This window comes from Seriola dumerili, unplaced genomic scaffold (genome assembly GCF_002260705.1).
Source record: "Seriola dumerili isolate Sdu_G_001 unplaced genomic scaffold, Sdu_1.0 BDQW01000468.1, whole genome shotgun sequence".
Lineage (NCBI taxonomy): Eukaryota > Metazoa > Chordata > Actinopteri > Carangiformes > Carangidae > Seriola > Seriola dumerili.
In genome coordinates this window covers 4,121,996-4,135,465 of record NW_019174723.1, presented here as the reverse complement: position 1 = coordinate 4,135,465, position 13,470 = coordinate 4,121,996, and the positions used below count along the sequence as shown (strand labels likewise).

General features: G+C 38.0%; 1 protein-coding gene across 2 annotated transcripts; it reads left to right on the top strand.

The window, feature by feature from the left end:
* The first annotated feature begins 1,131 nt into the window (after positions 1-1,131).
* Positions 1,132-9,640, top strand: tspan31 (tetraspanin 31). 2 transcript variants are annotated; one of them, XM_022763249.1, is made up of 7 exons: positions 1,132-1,317; positions 4,126-4,293; positions 6,521-6,601; positions 6,738-6,878; positions 7,175-7,285; positions 8,415-8,499; positions 8,817-9,640. In XM_022763249.1, the coding sequence occupies exons 1-6, from the start codon at positions 1,255-1,257 to the stop codon at positions 8,487-8,489; spliced, it is 639 nt and encodes a 212-aa protein (XP_022618970.1). In that variant the 5' UTR covers positions 1,132-1,254; the 3' UTR covers positions 8,490-8,499; positions 8,817-9,640. The 2 variants fall into 2 exon arrangements, with proteins under 2 accessions (XP_022618970.1, XP_022618971.1); XM_022763250.1 differs by lacking the exons at positions 1,132-1,317; positions 8,817-9,640 and adding an exon at positions 1,394-1,461 and having other exon boundaries at positions 8,415-8,672.
* The last annotated feature ends 3,830 nt before the right edge of the window (positions 9,641-13,470 follow it).

Sequence of the window (13,470 nt, the reverse complement as noted above, 5' to 3'; positions counted from 1 at the left end):
CATAATTTACAACACTGTTATTACAGCTGATGTGTTTTAGTAAACAGGTTAGAGGATGCAGTCTGTTTTTTGCTGTGTGTCATTCTTTTGCTAACAAGTTGGCTTATATGAACAAATATTCACTGCTTTCGGATTTATTGGTGATACAGTGAGAATTACATATATGTATGATTACTTCAGTGTAGGTTAAATTTCACTGTCCCCTGATCAGAATAGAAAACATAGTATATTTATGGTGTGAGACAATCAGGATGATAAAATTATAGATGTACATGTATGAGGAATATGGGTATTAGTTACCTTTTTGTAGAGTTTACATAAAGTAGTATATGATAAGTTCATAAAATACGAGACAGTCAAACTACGAAATAGTTTGCAAAAAAGCAAAGATTAGAGAAAAGTACAAAATAAACTCAAACAGATTCATGTGACAGAGCTTTTTTTTTTTCTTTTTTCCTTTCCTTTCCTTTCCTTTCCTTTTTCCTAATCATCTCATGATTAATCATGGAGGTTCCTGACTCCTAGGTTGAGAACCAGTGGATTAGCCTAAACTACCCAACTGTATGTAAAGCAGATAAACAAGCTCCTGGGTGGAATAATGTTAATGTATCAGTCACAGGACCCAAGACTCTGTAGAACGAGTACTTTTAGTTTTTATACTTTAGGTATATTTTTCTCATCATACTTATACAAATAACAGTTTTTTTTTTCAATTTTTTTTATTAAAAGCATATTTGGCCAATGGAACAAACAATACATAATTACAGACAGAAAATAAATTAGCCTACTACAAAGAGGAAAAACAACCACAACTTGTAGGATCTTAAATGCAAGACTTTTGCATGAAATTGAGTATTTTTTCATTGTTGTATTGGAACTTTTATTTAAGTAAAGGATCTGAGTTCTTCTTCCACCGCTGCATGTTTTTTATATTCTATACCAGTATACTTATAATAATAATAATAATAATAATAATAATAATAATAATAACAATAAAACAGTAAACCGGTTTATTAATTGTGGTCCTGCTCTATGTTCCAGATTTGATGATTTGAAGCGATGACGTTTTTTACGTCCTGACGTATCGCGTGGTACTGACGTCATCAAACACGCCCTCTCCACTGACCAAAAACACCTGAGTCCAGACGTCAGCGCTGCCCAGAGCCGGACAACACTGATCTCTTGCGTTTTATTTTTAAATTAAGAAAAGTCTTATTCACTAGCCAGACTCAGCCGATAGAGGATTTTTCGAATATGGTCTGTGGCGGTTTCACCTGTTCCAAAAATGCGCTTTGTTCCCTGAATGTGGTTTACATGGTGAGTGAACAAAATGGATCATCATGCTAAGTTTTAGCTAACCTCGTTAGCTGAGGCTAACTAGCGTAGTGTTAGCAGGGATATTACTGATGATTTCGCCTTTTGCTTCACATGCCTCTGATTTCACTCTGCGGGTAACTATTGGTGTGTACTCTGTTCTGTTGATTACATATAAAAACGTTGACGTTTAGTATCGTACGTTAGCTGAGTAGTACAGTAATGTAATAGTAGTGCTCTTAGCGCTTTAGCCTGTTAGCTATCGCCATTGTGTTATGTTCCCGATAGCCGGGAGGCCAGCTGACCTAAAATGTGAAACTGACATGCTTGAATGGTTCATCTTCCACATCATCTCTCTTATCAGTCACTCGGGTTTATCACAACAAGATTTAATCAGCTGCTGCGTGTGTGTCTCCGTGTCTGTGGCTTCAGCTCAGCTAACATAAACTCCCTGTAAACTGGTGTTTAAACTGGGATCAGAGTGAAATGAGTCCCCGTACCCTCCTGTATTGATGAGATCCTGTACAACACTTCTAAAGCTAAATATAACCTTTGTAAATCCAAATCCAAATACTCATATACATTTAAACATACTGTGAAGAATGGTAAATTTTAAGGCTGTGTTTTGCAGTTTTACTTCTTCATATACAGTACTGTGCAAGGGATTTAGGCACTAAAACAACGTATCTAAAGGTCCTGGAAAGTCTTGATAATATTGATTTCAATGTCCTTACCGAAAGTACTTAAAACTTATTTTAAAGAGTCATTTACAAAGATCTAAAGAATGCCATAGACAGTAATGTAGAAAAATGTTGAAAACCTGGCTGGTCCCTAGTACTATTGCTCTAGACCTCTCACCTTTAACTAATAAGTTATTTTTTCATTGAATCTATTCATCCATTGTTGTGTTTACTGATTATATATATGTTTATATAATTAGCAATATGGCAGGAAGTAATGACAAAAATGTGAAATAAATGTAAATAAACTGACATTTATTCCAAATTCTACTTATTCTTGGTAAATAATTCTTGGTCATATCGTCCCTACTGGTATTCGTTGATATCTTTCAACATTTTGTTCTTTGTGACTGTGAAAAATGAGGATGCTTCCATAAATCCCACCATAAATAGTTTTTATTAATCACTTTCACTTCATACAAAGTTCAGTGTAAAGAAAAAAATGAAATCAAATTTTTTATTGCTCATATCAATATAACATTTGATTAAAAGGCAGTAATTTTAGTTGAAGCTGTGTTTGTCTGTGGTTGTGGGCTGCCAAGAGACTTTATATAGCTGTAAACCAAAAGAGGGATTGTTGCGATTGCGGATTGTGTGTTCGATCAATTTTATGTGGGGCCTTAAATTTGACTTAACCCTGTAGAAACCCTGTAAAGTAGCTGTCTCAACAAAAACAAAACACTCTCAAGTAAGGCTGTATTGCAGGGCTGTTCCATTGCATCATATTGTATAGGTGTTTCTATTGTTGTGGTCACTCACTGTTGCCTAGTGTTACAAATGTGTTTACCCTGTTTTTAACAGTTAGTGGTTCCTGCCCATCCTCTGACATGTGTTAAGTATTGTTTGATCAGAGAGCAACAGGATATTAATGCTTAACTGAACTGTTAGATAGTAGATACAATATACAATGAGACGATAAGAAGATACAATATATATCTTTATAAACTCTAAAATAATAATTGTAATTGGTTAATCTGTTCATTCATTTTATGCTGTTTATCTGGGTCCAGGTCACTCTAATTTGATTAATTATACCATCAGGAATTATTGTTATATGTTGCTGGAAATGTGGTATGATAACACATACTTATTTTGCCACTGCTGGTTTTCCATGATACATAAACCCTTTGGACACACACAAGTATAATAACAATACAATAACAAGTATTAAAATGTATTTTATGTGGTATTAGAAATATCTTCAAAAGTCTTAAATTTAACTTCATGAACCTGCAGAAATCCTGCATTACCTGATGTCTTCTTTGCAAGTCAGCCACCTTCACGCTCAGTGAAGACATGGGAGTATAGCTAACGACACACGCAGCCTGAGAGCTTAGTGTCCCAGTCGACTCTGTGCTGAAAGGAACACTTGAGTACTGGAACATGTACACATGCCACCGATCATGTTGTTGACAGCTGAGTCACTGCGTGTGATGCTGGTGTGTAGAATCAGGACAGGCAGCGGTGACATGTAAAAAGGCAAGAGGAACAAACAGTTCCTCCTAGAGCTGAAACAATTGATTGATTTGCATTCAGCAAAAATTCCAATGTCATTATGACAGTAAACTGAATATCTTTGGCTTTTGGACCGAGTTCATGTCCCCATGAACTCTGCAGGTGTCATTTTTTAGGACAAACAGCAGAGAGGTTCACCTTTGTGATTTATTTATGAAATGATTTGCAACGGATAATTTTGTAGTTTGTGTTTGCAGAGTGTTAAAAGTCGTAAAAGAAAACATCACAATGAACTCAGTGTTTTTCATTTGTTTCAGTTGCTCAAAAACAGTAAAAACTGTCCAGGGACCAGCAGTCTTATGACACACGTGAAAAGTTGTTTACACTAAACCTTAACTTTTAGACATCTTGTTTCTTTCTCTGTGACTGTTGCTCTGCTTCACCTGCATTATTTATGTACACTAAATTTTAAATCAGCAAAGACTTCCCAAAGACTTGCACAGTGTTTACAGGATAAGTGGTGGTGTTGTTGTTGACCATGTGATGAGCTCCATTCCATCAGATACACACTGCCTCAGCTGACTCTGGTTAACTTCCTTCCCTCTGCTCCCTGCAGCTGGTCGGGCTGCTGCTGATTGGAGTAGCAGCATGGGGGAAAGGGTTCGGCTTGGTGTCGAGCATCCACATCATCGGAGGGGTCATCGCAGTGGGCTTCTTCCTGCTGCTCATCGCCATTGTAGGACTCATCGGAGCAATACACCACCACCAAGTGATGCTTTTCTTTGTATCCTTTCACTTCGTTAATACACAGGTTTACAGGTGATTATTGGGTGAGTTGCAGTCAGGCTGGATGATGAAACTATCTGTAATTGTCACAGAAAATTTCCCACAATAAACCGATGCGTAATTTTCAATAAATGTATCTGTTCTGCATTTGGGTCAGCCCTCATCTGCACAAACACTCTATCAGGCCCCAGCAATAGGGTTATGTAGCTGACACATTTACGGTGAAAGCAAGGGAAAAACACTCACAGCATTGTTGGAAATGTAAAAATGAGCGAAGAGAGTCTGACGTTGGCACGAAATGAGGAATCGTGCAGAAAGAGGGTCACACCGCATCAGGCATTTGGAAGTGGTTTGGATTTTTAAAGCTGGTTAAACAGCGCAGTGATATCTGTTACAAGATGTGCAGATGGTGGCAACACAACCAACCTTCACCACCATTTGAAAAGCGAATGTTATGCAGCCAGACTCGCAAACAAGCCTGTTGTGGTAACGTTAGTTCAAACTTCAGCAGTAGTAGCTACTGTCTGTCTTTTCAGCCATTTTGAAAGGAACCAGACCAGCTGCTGTCTGTCACATCTATGTATTTTTATTTTTATTATTAACTGGCACATAAATGTAACTACCAGTGCCAGTGTGCATTAGCCAATATCTGTGACATAACATTTCAAAGTATTAATAAAATAAAGATTACAGACAAAACAATGAATATAGTTCACCATATACAAAGAAAAATAGCAACAGCCTGACCCAACCTACCAGACATGCAAACAAACAATAACAATAAAAAGACTGGTCAAAAGAAAGATGGCACTTATTCCATGTAGATACATAAATAAGGAGGAACAGATATTCATTCAATCTGTCTTTCCAGCTTCCTTATTTTCTACAAAAAGTAGAAATGGTTGTCAACGGTTGTCCATGAATCTCTTTGTGTATTCCTTCTCTAATTGTACATGATACATAATACATCCATATGTTGGAGGTGAAGAAAAACAAACCTTCTGGTGAGTGGTGAGCAAAAAGCTAACGCATCGGCTCGACATCTGTTTATATGAAATAAAGAAAGAAGCTGGATCATTTTCTGACATTTCCAAAACATGTGGAGTAATGTGCGTGAGTGTGGGTTGTGTACATTCATCACATGTAGGGTCAATGTGTCTTATCATTTAACCGATTTGACTTTGGACCAGTGAAGATGAGCAACTTTAAAAACAGCCTGTTAAAGACATACTGGTGATGTGTATACACTTTGTTCAAGTCTGCCTGATAACCGGCTCTGAGCAGCTCATAGGTTTTGCTTATGACTCGTCTTTCATCTGTTTTGCACTTTAGCACTAAATCCAGAAGGGGGGAGGGGAAAGGCAGGAAAGGGCAGGGCAGGAATCAGACTGGGAGGCCATGAAAGTCCTGAGCTGCAAATATCTGTAGAGCAAGTATTAGGAAAACCAAACCAATAGAGATTACATGGTTAGATAATGTTATGGTTTCACCTAATATCAGAAGCTTCATCTACTGTTGAATGGGTGAACATATCATTCTTTAATAATGGTGCACCTTAACAGAGTGCAGCACAACAGGCAGCTTGATACATAATAATACAGTTAGAGAGGTAGAATGAATGGACATCTTCTCCATAGTTGCCCGGCGGGGGGCAACGGGGGGGGGGTAATCTGTCAGTCACACAGTGTAGCACTGACTGATTTCAGGAGGCTGGACATGCCATACTTCCTGTTTGACGAGGGCTTGGTAGTGTTTTCTCTCATGTTGATCTTTTGTCTGACGTTGATTTAAAAGCATTGTTGCCTTGTTTAGGCATGAAAGATGCGGAGAGCATGGCATTAGTGATTCAGAATTAATTGATTGTTAAGAACCTTACAAACCTTTATTTGATTTATTCAGGATTCAACCCTAAAATTAATATACAGCCTTGAACTTCAAGTTAAAAGGTGCCTTGTAAGTTTTCTTGTAAATAAACATGTTATGTTCAAACTCGGTGTCTAATAAACAGGTTTTTTCCTTCATCAATGGTATTAAATCTATATATAATTATGCATATCAATGAATATGAAAAAAATATATTGTGATAATTCTTTAGACCATGCGACCCAGCTTGTAAGTTGCAATGAAGTATAAAGCCGTGTCAACAGCTATTTGAATATGTGAGTGTGTTGCAGTTTTGTCTTTCATGCTGTTGCACCATTGTTTCTTTGACCTCTCGCTCCCAGTACATGGTGATTCTGTTCATCGTTTTCCTCTTCCAATTTGGAGTTTCCTGTTCCTGCTTGGCGATGAACCGCGGACAGCAAGTGAGTAAACTCTCCTACGCTGCATCCATGTTCAACATTAATCAAAATATGTTCATGTTTTTCCGTAAATAATTGCTGTAAGATTTAATTCCTTTTTCTTATTCTTTATTGTCCCCTGTCTTATTTGCTTTTCCAGGAGGCACTTCTGAACTCTGCCTGGAGAATATTGAAAAATAAAACCAAGACAGACCTGGAGACCCAGCTGAACTGCTGTGGGCTTCTCAATGTGACTAACAGCCGGGCACAGTTTGAGCTGGATGTGCAGAACTGCCCAGCTGTAAGTCTGAAATGTCACATTTTTCATCATTAACATACACCAGGAAAGAAAAACAGTGTGTTCCTTAATGGAAAACCTGCTTGAACAGCACAGGGGCATGCATTATGTCTCTGTTTGGTTCAGATTATATGGTCTTTCAAATAAATTGTTTCCCTCAATCAGAATCATTTAAAAGTAGGACACTTTCTCTAGTTCTCAGAATAGATGTGGGTAGCTAATACTGGCTTGGCTCACAGACAGTTGACTCAGGCTGCTCAAGACTAAAGGTCTTCTCCTTTTTTGTCTTTTAACTCTAGTTATGCAAAAAGGGCAGTGTGTGTTTCAGCTGTGGGGATAAGATGCTGACTCATGCAACAGAGGCTCTGAAGATCCTCGGGGGCGTCGGACTCTTCTTCAGCTTCACAGAGGTGAGTGTCCGGTCCTCAAACCTACATCTTCACTCATTTAATCATTCAATAACAAGTCTGAGAAGCATGTGAGTTTAGTGTAACGCTGCACACTCAATGGACTGATGGCTCCTTTTGCCAAATGATTGTGTGCACAGACAGTCCACAGTCATCAATATAAAACCACAGATATGTGATAGGCGCATATATTCTTCGTTATGCGCTGATACGAATACTTTTAATAAGAAGCAATAATGCAGTGGAAATGCTCGGGTCAAGTCAAGTTATATAGGCAGCATTTTGTGTATATTATATATATAAGTTAAATATATGTTTATATATATATATATATATATATATATATATATTATTTATACATATTTGGTTCTTATGTTTTTTATTTATAGTTATTTTATTTAATTCACAGTGAAGTTTACAGTTTCAGTCCACTGATGTCATTTTGGACAATAAAGTTTATTGTTAAACTGTAAAATATCCTCCTTTTATTACATATCTTTTTCACAAGTGTTTATATATATACGTATATAAATATATATATGAATTTCTTTTTTACTCCCTAACATCGGCATCGGCCCCAGAAATCCAATATCGGTCAGGCTCTAATAAAAACTGCAGAAACCCACTCAGACAGTGTGATGCACGAACACACTTAAGATAGATTTATACTTGACGCAAAGGGTTAACGGGAATTGTGGTGTAGATGTCTACGATGTAGGTTTTGATTTATAGTTGAGCGGCAGATTTGATAGATATTGATAGTTTAATGTTCTTACTGATACAGAGCAGCTCAACATCCGCTGTGTCTCGTTACTAAATAAGAGATGACAGGTTTGCAGTGTAATCACTTAATTAGATGTTTACTAAAAATTAAAAGAGACTTTCCTTAATGTTTTCACTCTCGACAAACTTCACAGACGTCAGAAACATGTCGAGGAAAACACAAGCAGCGGATCACAGTTCTTGCTGCTACAGAGGTGCAGCTACGCTGTAGCTCCATCGTCTGTTCATTTCAAAAGAACTGAGTCCATACATTGTTGTGTGTAACTGTGTTGTCTTGGTTTCCAAATCAAAGTGTCCTCGAGCATAACACTGAACCTTGTCTAAACTGTGTAATCCTTCACACTCACAGATCCTGGGAGTGTGGCTCGCCGTGCGCTACAGAAACCAGAAGGATCCACGAGCAAATCCAAGTGCTTTCCTATAGTCTGTCCCACGTACGCGGTGCAGTGCCGTACATGCAGTTTCAGACACACTGGCACACACAGAATAATGCACATCTAGAGGCAGACACTCAGGCATACGATACAGAGCCACAACAACACAGAATGGACGAGCGCACGCAGCACCTGACACACACTGAGAAACAGAACAGACACACAGTGAGAATCAAAACACACACACACACTGAGAAACAAAACACACACACACACACACACACACACACACACACACACACACACACACCCTCACCTGAGAAACTACAACCTGTCACCTATTAAGATTTTTTTATTTTTTTTTTTTTTTTGCCCAGAGCTCAAGCTGGAAGACCTGGATACTTATGTATGAAAGGATGACTTGTAATACCAAGAAGTGCGACTTGTTGGTATGTCGACCCAGCCTTGATTTTGAGTGCCAGATTTCCTGATTGCGGCCTGCTAGTTTACCAACTATGTAACAAGCAATGAGACATCTCTGCATGTGTCCTACGCCTGCACAGTCCAACAGCCTCTCCGCTGAGTTCATTCCACACACACCAACCAAATGACTGTGCGGTGTCCAACAGATAACGTATATGCACCTTGAAATTTTCCTCTTGTCTCTAACGTAGGGCCACCACTTAACGACACATATATTCCTCTGGTCAGTGCTATCAGTGACGTGTAAAAACTGTCAACCCAAACATGTTCAATGTGACGAGAATGAGGGGGGAAGAGGACACATACTGGACGTGTGGTGTAAAGGAGTTTTGAAAATGTGTCTGTTGCAAATGCCGCAATTGAACAGGTTTAAGATGTTAGGTAGATTTTAGGTAATGTAGTTGCTAGTCATTCGGGTTCAAATATTTATGAACTGTAACTGAGCCAACTTAACTTTTAACAGTCAGAGATATTAGGATGCCAACGGACTGCAGCCTTGATGTTGTACATAATCTTTAAATACTGTAGTTCACGGAAATCATCCTCGGTGGGTTTGCCATGTGTCCTACGCCCCTCCAGCTTGGAGGTTTGCCTGCATAGTTGAGGCCTTTTGAAGGCCACAATAACTCACCTTTCCTGTATTTAACATGTTCCTTTGTGTCGCACAGTGATGTTGCTTAGAATAGATTCTGGTACAAAAAAAAAAAAAAAGTGGGTTCAGGTACGTACCATTACCTCCTGTTTAACTGGAAGAAATATCAAAAATGTAAAAAAAAAAAAAAAAAAAAAAAAGTAAATAAATAATACTTGCTGTTTGATTTGAAATAATTGGGTGAATCTGGCCAAAACTGCTTACTGCAAACCCAATTTTGTTTTTATAGTGTTAATTGTGAAAATGTGCTCTTGGTTGCAGTTATTTTTCTTCTTCTTTTTTTTTATACTTTGAACCAGCTAATCTTTCGTGGAATTATTTCGTCAGCATAATTGTGTCCTCTGTTGCCATCAGCTCTTTTTCGTTCATCAGTGTTAAATGCTTTGTAAAGACTTGTTAAATATTTTCGGGATCTATTTAAGTGATGATGATTGATGATGCACATTAGGTTAAAGTTCTATTATAGTTTTGATGGTATCATTTTTAATGCCTGGCTCGATGTTAGACTTATCCTGTTGATAAATCACTGCTCATTAATTCTCTCTATAAGATGTTTTGTTTATTTCTTTTGAATTGCTTTTAACTTAAAGGACTAACACAAACTGTAATAACATGTCTTACTTGAACCTGTCAACATCGCTGATATGGGTTTCCTGCTGCTGGTTTTGGAGTTATCGCTGGTGTAAACAAGCATTTTGACAGATCTTAAGCATTAAGCATTATGCCATATATTACACCTCACTTTGAATTTGTGTGCACTAGTTATTCAAATGTATCTTGAATTTTTGAGACTTAATTTTCCAAATAATAAAACCTCAAATTGGGAACTGTTTCCCTTGAGTCACTGTTTAAGTAGCATCACATTAAGTAATGTCTAATGTCTAAAAATGCACTCTCAATAGTTTATTGATATTAATGTCTAACTTCATATTGAGATTAATTTATTTTCTGGTCAATTCGAAGCATAAATACAAACTCTTGAAATACATTGCTGTTATGTTGAAAATTCTTAAAAGCATATATTTAGTTTCCTCAAAAAAAGCCCTTAGGAGAGCATTAACAAGTCTTAAATATCATTTACAAAGGTCTTAAAATATTTTTTCTAGTCTGGTGTAGGCAGAACTTTTTAGCAAAAACTGGCTTGGAAATTCTCAGTACCATCGTTCTATTTGTTCAGTTTTCTGCCATGTATCCAGGCCCAGGTCATGTTCAAAGATTAAATGATTATATTATTAGAAATACACCAGGAAGTAATGACAAAAATGTGAAATAAATCTAAATTGACATTTATTTCACATTGCATTTCAAAACTTCTCGGACTCATCATCCCTAAGGGGTTTTTATTGATGTCCTTCTAACAGGTATAAGAATTGCCTCCTGTGCAGTATTAAAAATATCTTTGATTTAACTTGGTGAACCCTGCAGAAATCCTGTACACTCTTCACCACATGATGGCAGTGCAGTGTCTGCAGCTGCAGGCCATTCACTGTTTTCCACCATTCACTGTTATTTCAGCCCTGCTCTGACATGGGTAAATACCTCAAGACAAGCAGGGAAGAGTTGCTCTTTGTCAGTGACTATTGTCACACAGATTGATTGCATCCACGTTGAAGGTGGATAACATTAACATGGCAGCTGTAAAATTAATCCACTCAGGCAGTAGGTTTTGATTCCCTGTGATATTCCTTCAGAAGGCCATTAATCCCTTCAGCTGGGATGGGTCCAGTAATGTGGGGGTGGGTGTGGGGCAGTGAGTGGAGAGCAGAAGGAGAGCTCAAGAACACTCTGATAGGGGAATAGTGAGAACACACAAGGAAATTATCTTGATACCTTTCAACCAAGGTTGTCCTAAATGAGGATAAACTGCTCCTCTGCCCTCGTCCTAATGGCCCATGGCAGACTGTCACAATCGCTGGTGCCCCCCCCCATCACGAAAGGCGTGACCCAATCTCTGCCGTTGCATACACCCTGCCAGGGAGCACCTGCGGGTTCATTTTCCTGAGACGCAGGAACATTTATGTAAGTGAAATGTGCCTGGTCAGGGCTTTGGGTCTTGAGTGTTTCCGGTGGCTGGGGACCAGCATTTTGGAAACTGCACCACACATCACATCCCCTGTCCTGTCAGCGTGCTCTCATGAGGGCCCAATGCCAGTCCCCACCCTGTGATGCGTGTCCATATGCCGGGTGTATTAGCTCGGAGAAGCTGTGGAGAATCGCACCAACAGGGATGGCCATCTGTCCTCTTACAGATATAGCATGGGCTCTGCAAGCACATGAAGACAGGATCTTAAAACATTTGGTCCATTATATCACACTACTGTGGTGAATGGGTTTTACAAAGGCGTGTCCTATAGGCAGAACTAATTATGTATAGCTTTTCAGCATGGGGCATGATGAGGCAGCATTCAGATCAGGAGGGACTAATAAATTGTTTCCTATAATAGTCCTATTTCCTGTGGATTATTCAGATCTTTGGCTTAAGTAAGAAATACCAACGCTTTGAAATGAAGATATTCGGTTACAAGTAAAAGTCCTGCGTTCAAAAGTTACCTGGGTAGTTTACAAAATTACACAAATAATAATACAACCAATCTGATTCAGAGGAATGCCAGTAAAAGCTGTTCTACAGTAGTACCGAATTATTTTGCAATCAACAAATATGTCAACATTGATTATGGACTTCCACAAATAAACTTGAAATCCATATTTGGGATGTTCTGTAGATGTTTGCTGCATTTTTTTTAAAAAACAAATCCAGACATCCAGTTATGATAAACACCACTGGTTCCATGTGTAAAAATGCAATGGATTTTATAATCTTGTATCTTAATCATCACATCATTGCCGTCAGACAAACATAGAAGACTAAAAAGAACAATATTTCCCACTGAAATGTGGTGGAGAACATGAATAAAGTGGCATAGAATGGAAATATGGATATAAAAAATCTATCTATCTATCTATCTATCTATGAGGTAAAACTCATAGCTGTCAGATTGAATGCACTGTGGAGTCACTCAAGTAAAGCTAAATGATTATGATTTTAATCATTTTGTAAATTGTTTTTGTCATTTTGCACAACTGACTATTTCAATGTGTGCTAATCATCAGTTCCCACATAGAAACAGGAAATGTGTGTTTTTTCTTCACACAGCTATGTCCAGCTGCATCCTATACATCAATAGTGGGAGTTTCCTCTGACATGGGAACAGGATCGCTGAGGATAAACCCTCGTGGTTTTAATGGGTCTGTATCTGGATCTAGATTCTTCTCACAGCTCTGCAAGGACAAACAGGAAGGTAAATCATTCTCATCAGTGAAGGGAGACAAACAGGTCAATATGGCCTATCAATAATGAAACAGAGCAGAGATGCATGTTGTTAGACCTCAGATGGAAGGGCAGCACAGGTGATGCAGGCAGTTATTCAGAGTGTTCAGGTCTTAAAGTGGTATTTCACATTAATAATTCAATTCAAAAACTTTTTTTAATACCTCTACTTCCATATGAGTTAAAATCATCCAATTATTATTTTTTTGGGGTCAGATTTAAATGGTTTCTTCTTACCAGAGGTGGAGGTAATTATAAGTAACAATGCCACACTATAACACACAGTCTTGCATTCAAAATGTTTATTTGTTTTTAAGAAGAAAGAACAGACGTAACTCCTGCACAATCTACTTTAAGTATCAAAAGTAAAAGTAGTTGTTCTGCAGAATGGGTCCTGTCATTGTTATATGATTGTATTATTGGATCATTATTATTGCTGCATTGGTGTAACTGGTTGAGCTCATGGCTTTTTGCTTTTGTGTAGATTAATCCATAATAATGCATCATATTTTATAAACCCATCACAGGTTGTGTTTGAACATTTTAATTTGTAAAGTAACCACTAACT

What these genes read in the sequence shown, in the direction of transcription:
- tspan31 (XM_022763249.1), top strand. Translation starts at nt 1,255, where the DNA reads ATGGTCTGTGGCGGTTTCACCTGTTCCAAAAATGCGCTTTGTTCCCTG. An exon ending in CCCTGAATGTGGTTTACATG is followed by an intron (nt 1,318 to 4,125) that starts GTGAGTGAACAA and finishes TGCTCCCTGCAG; the next exon opens with CTGGTCGGGCTGCTGCTGAT. An exon ending in ATGTGCAGAACTGCCCAGCT is followed by an intron (nt 6,879 to 7,174) that starts GTAAGTCTGAAA and finishes TTTTAACTCTAG; the next exon opens with TTATGCAAAAAGGGCAGTGT.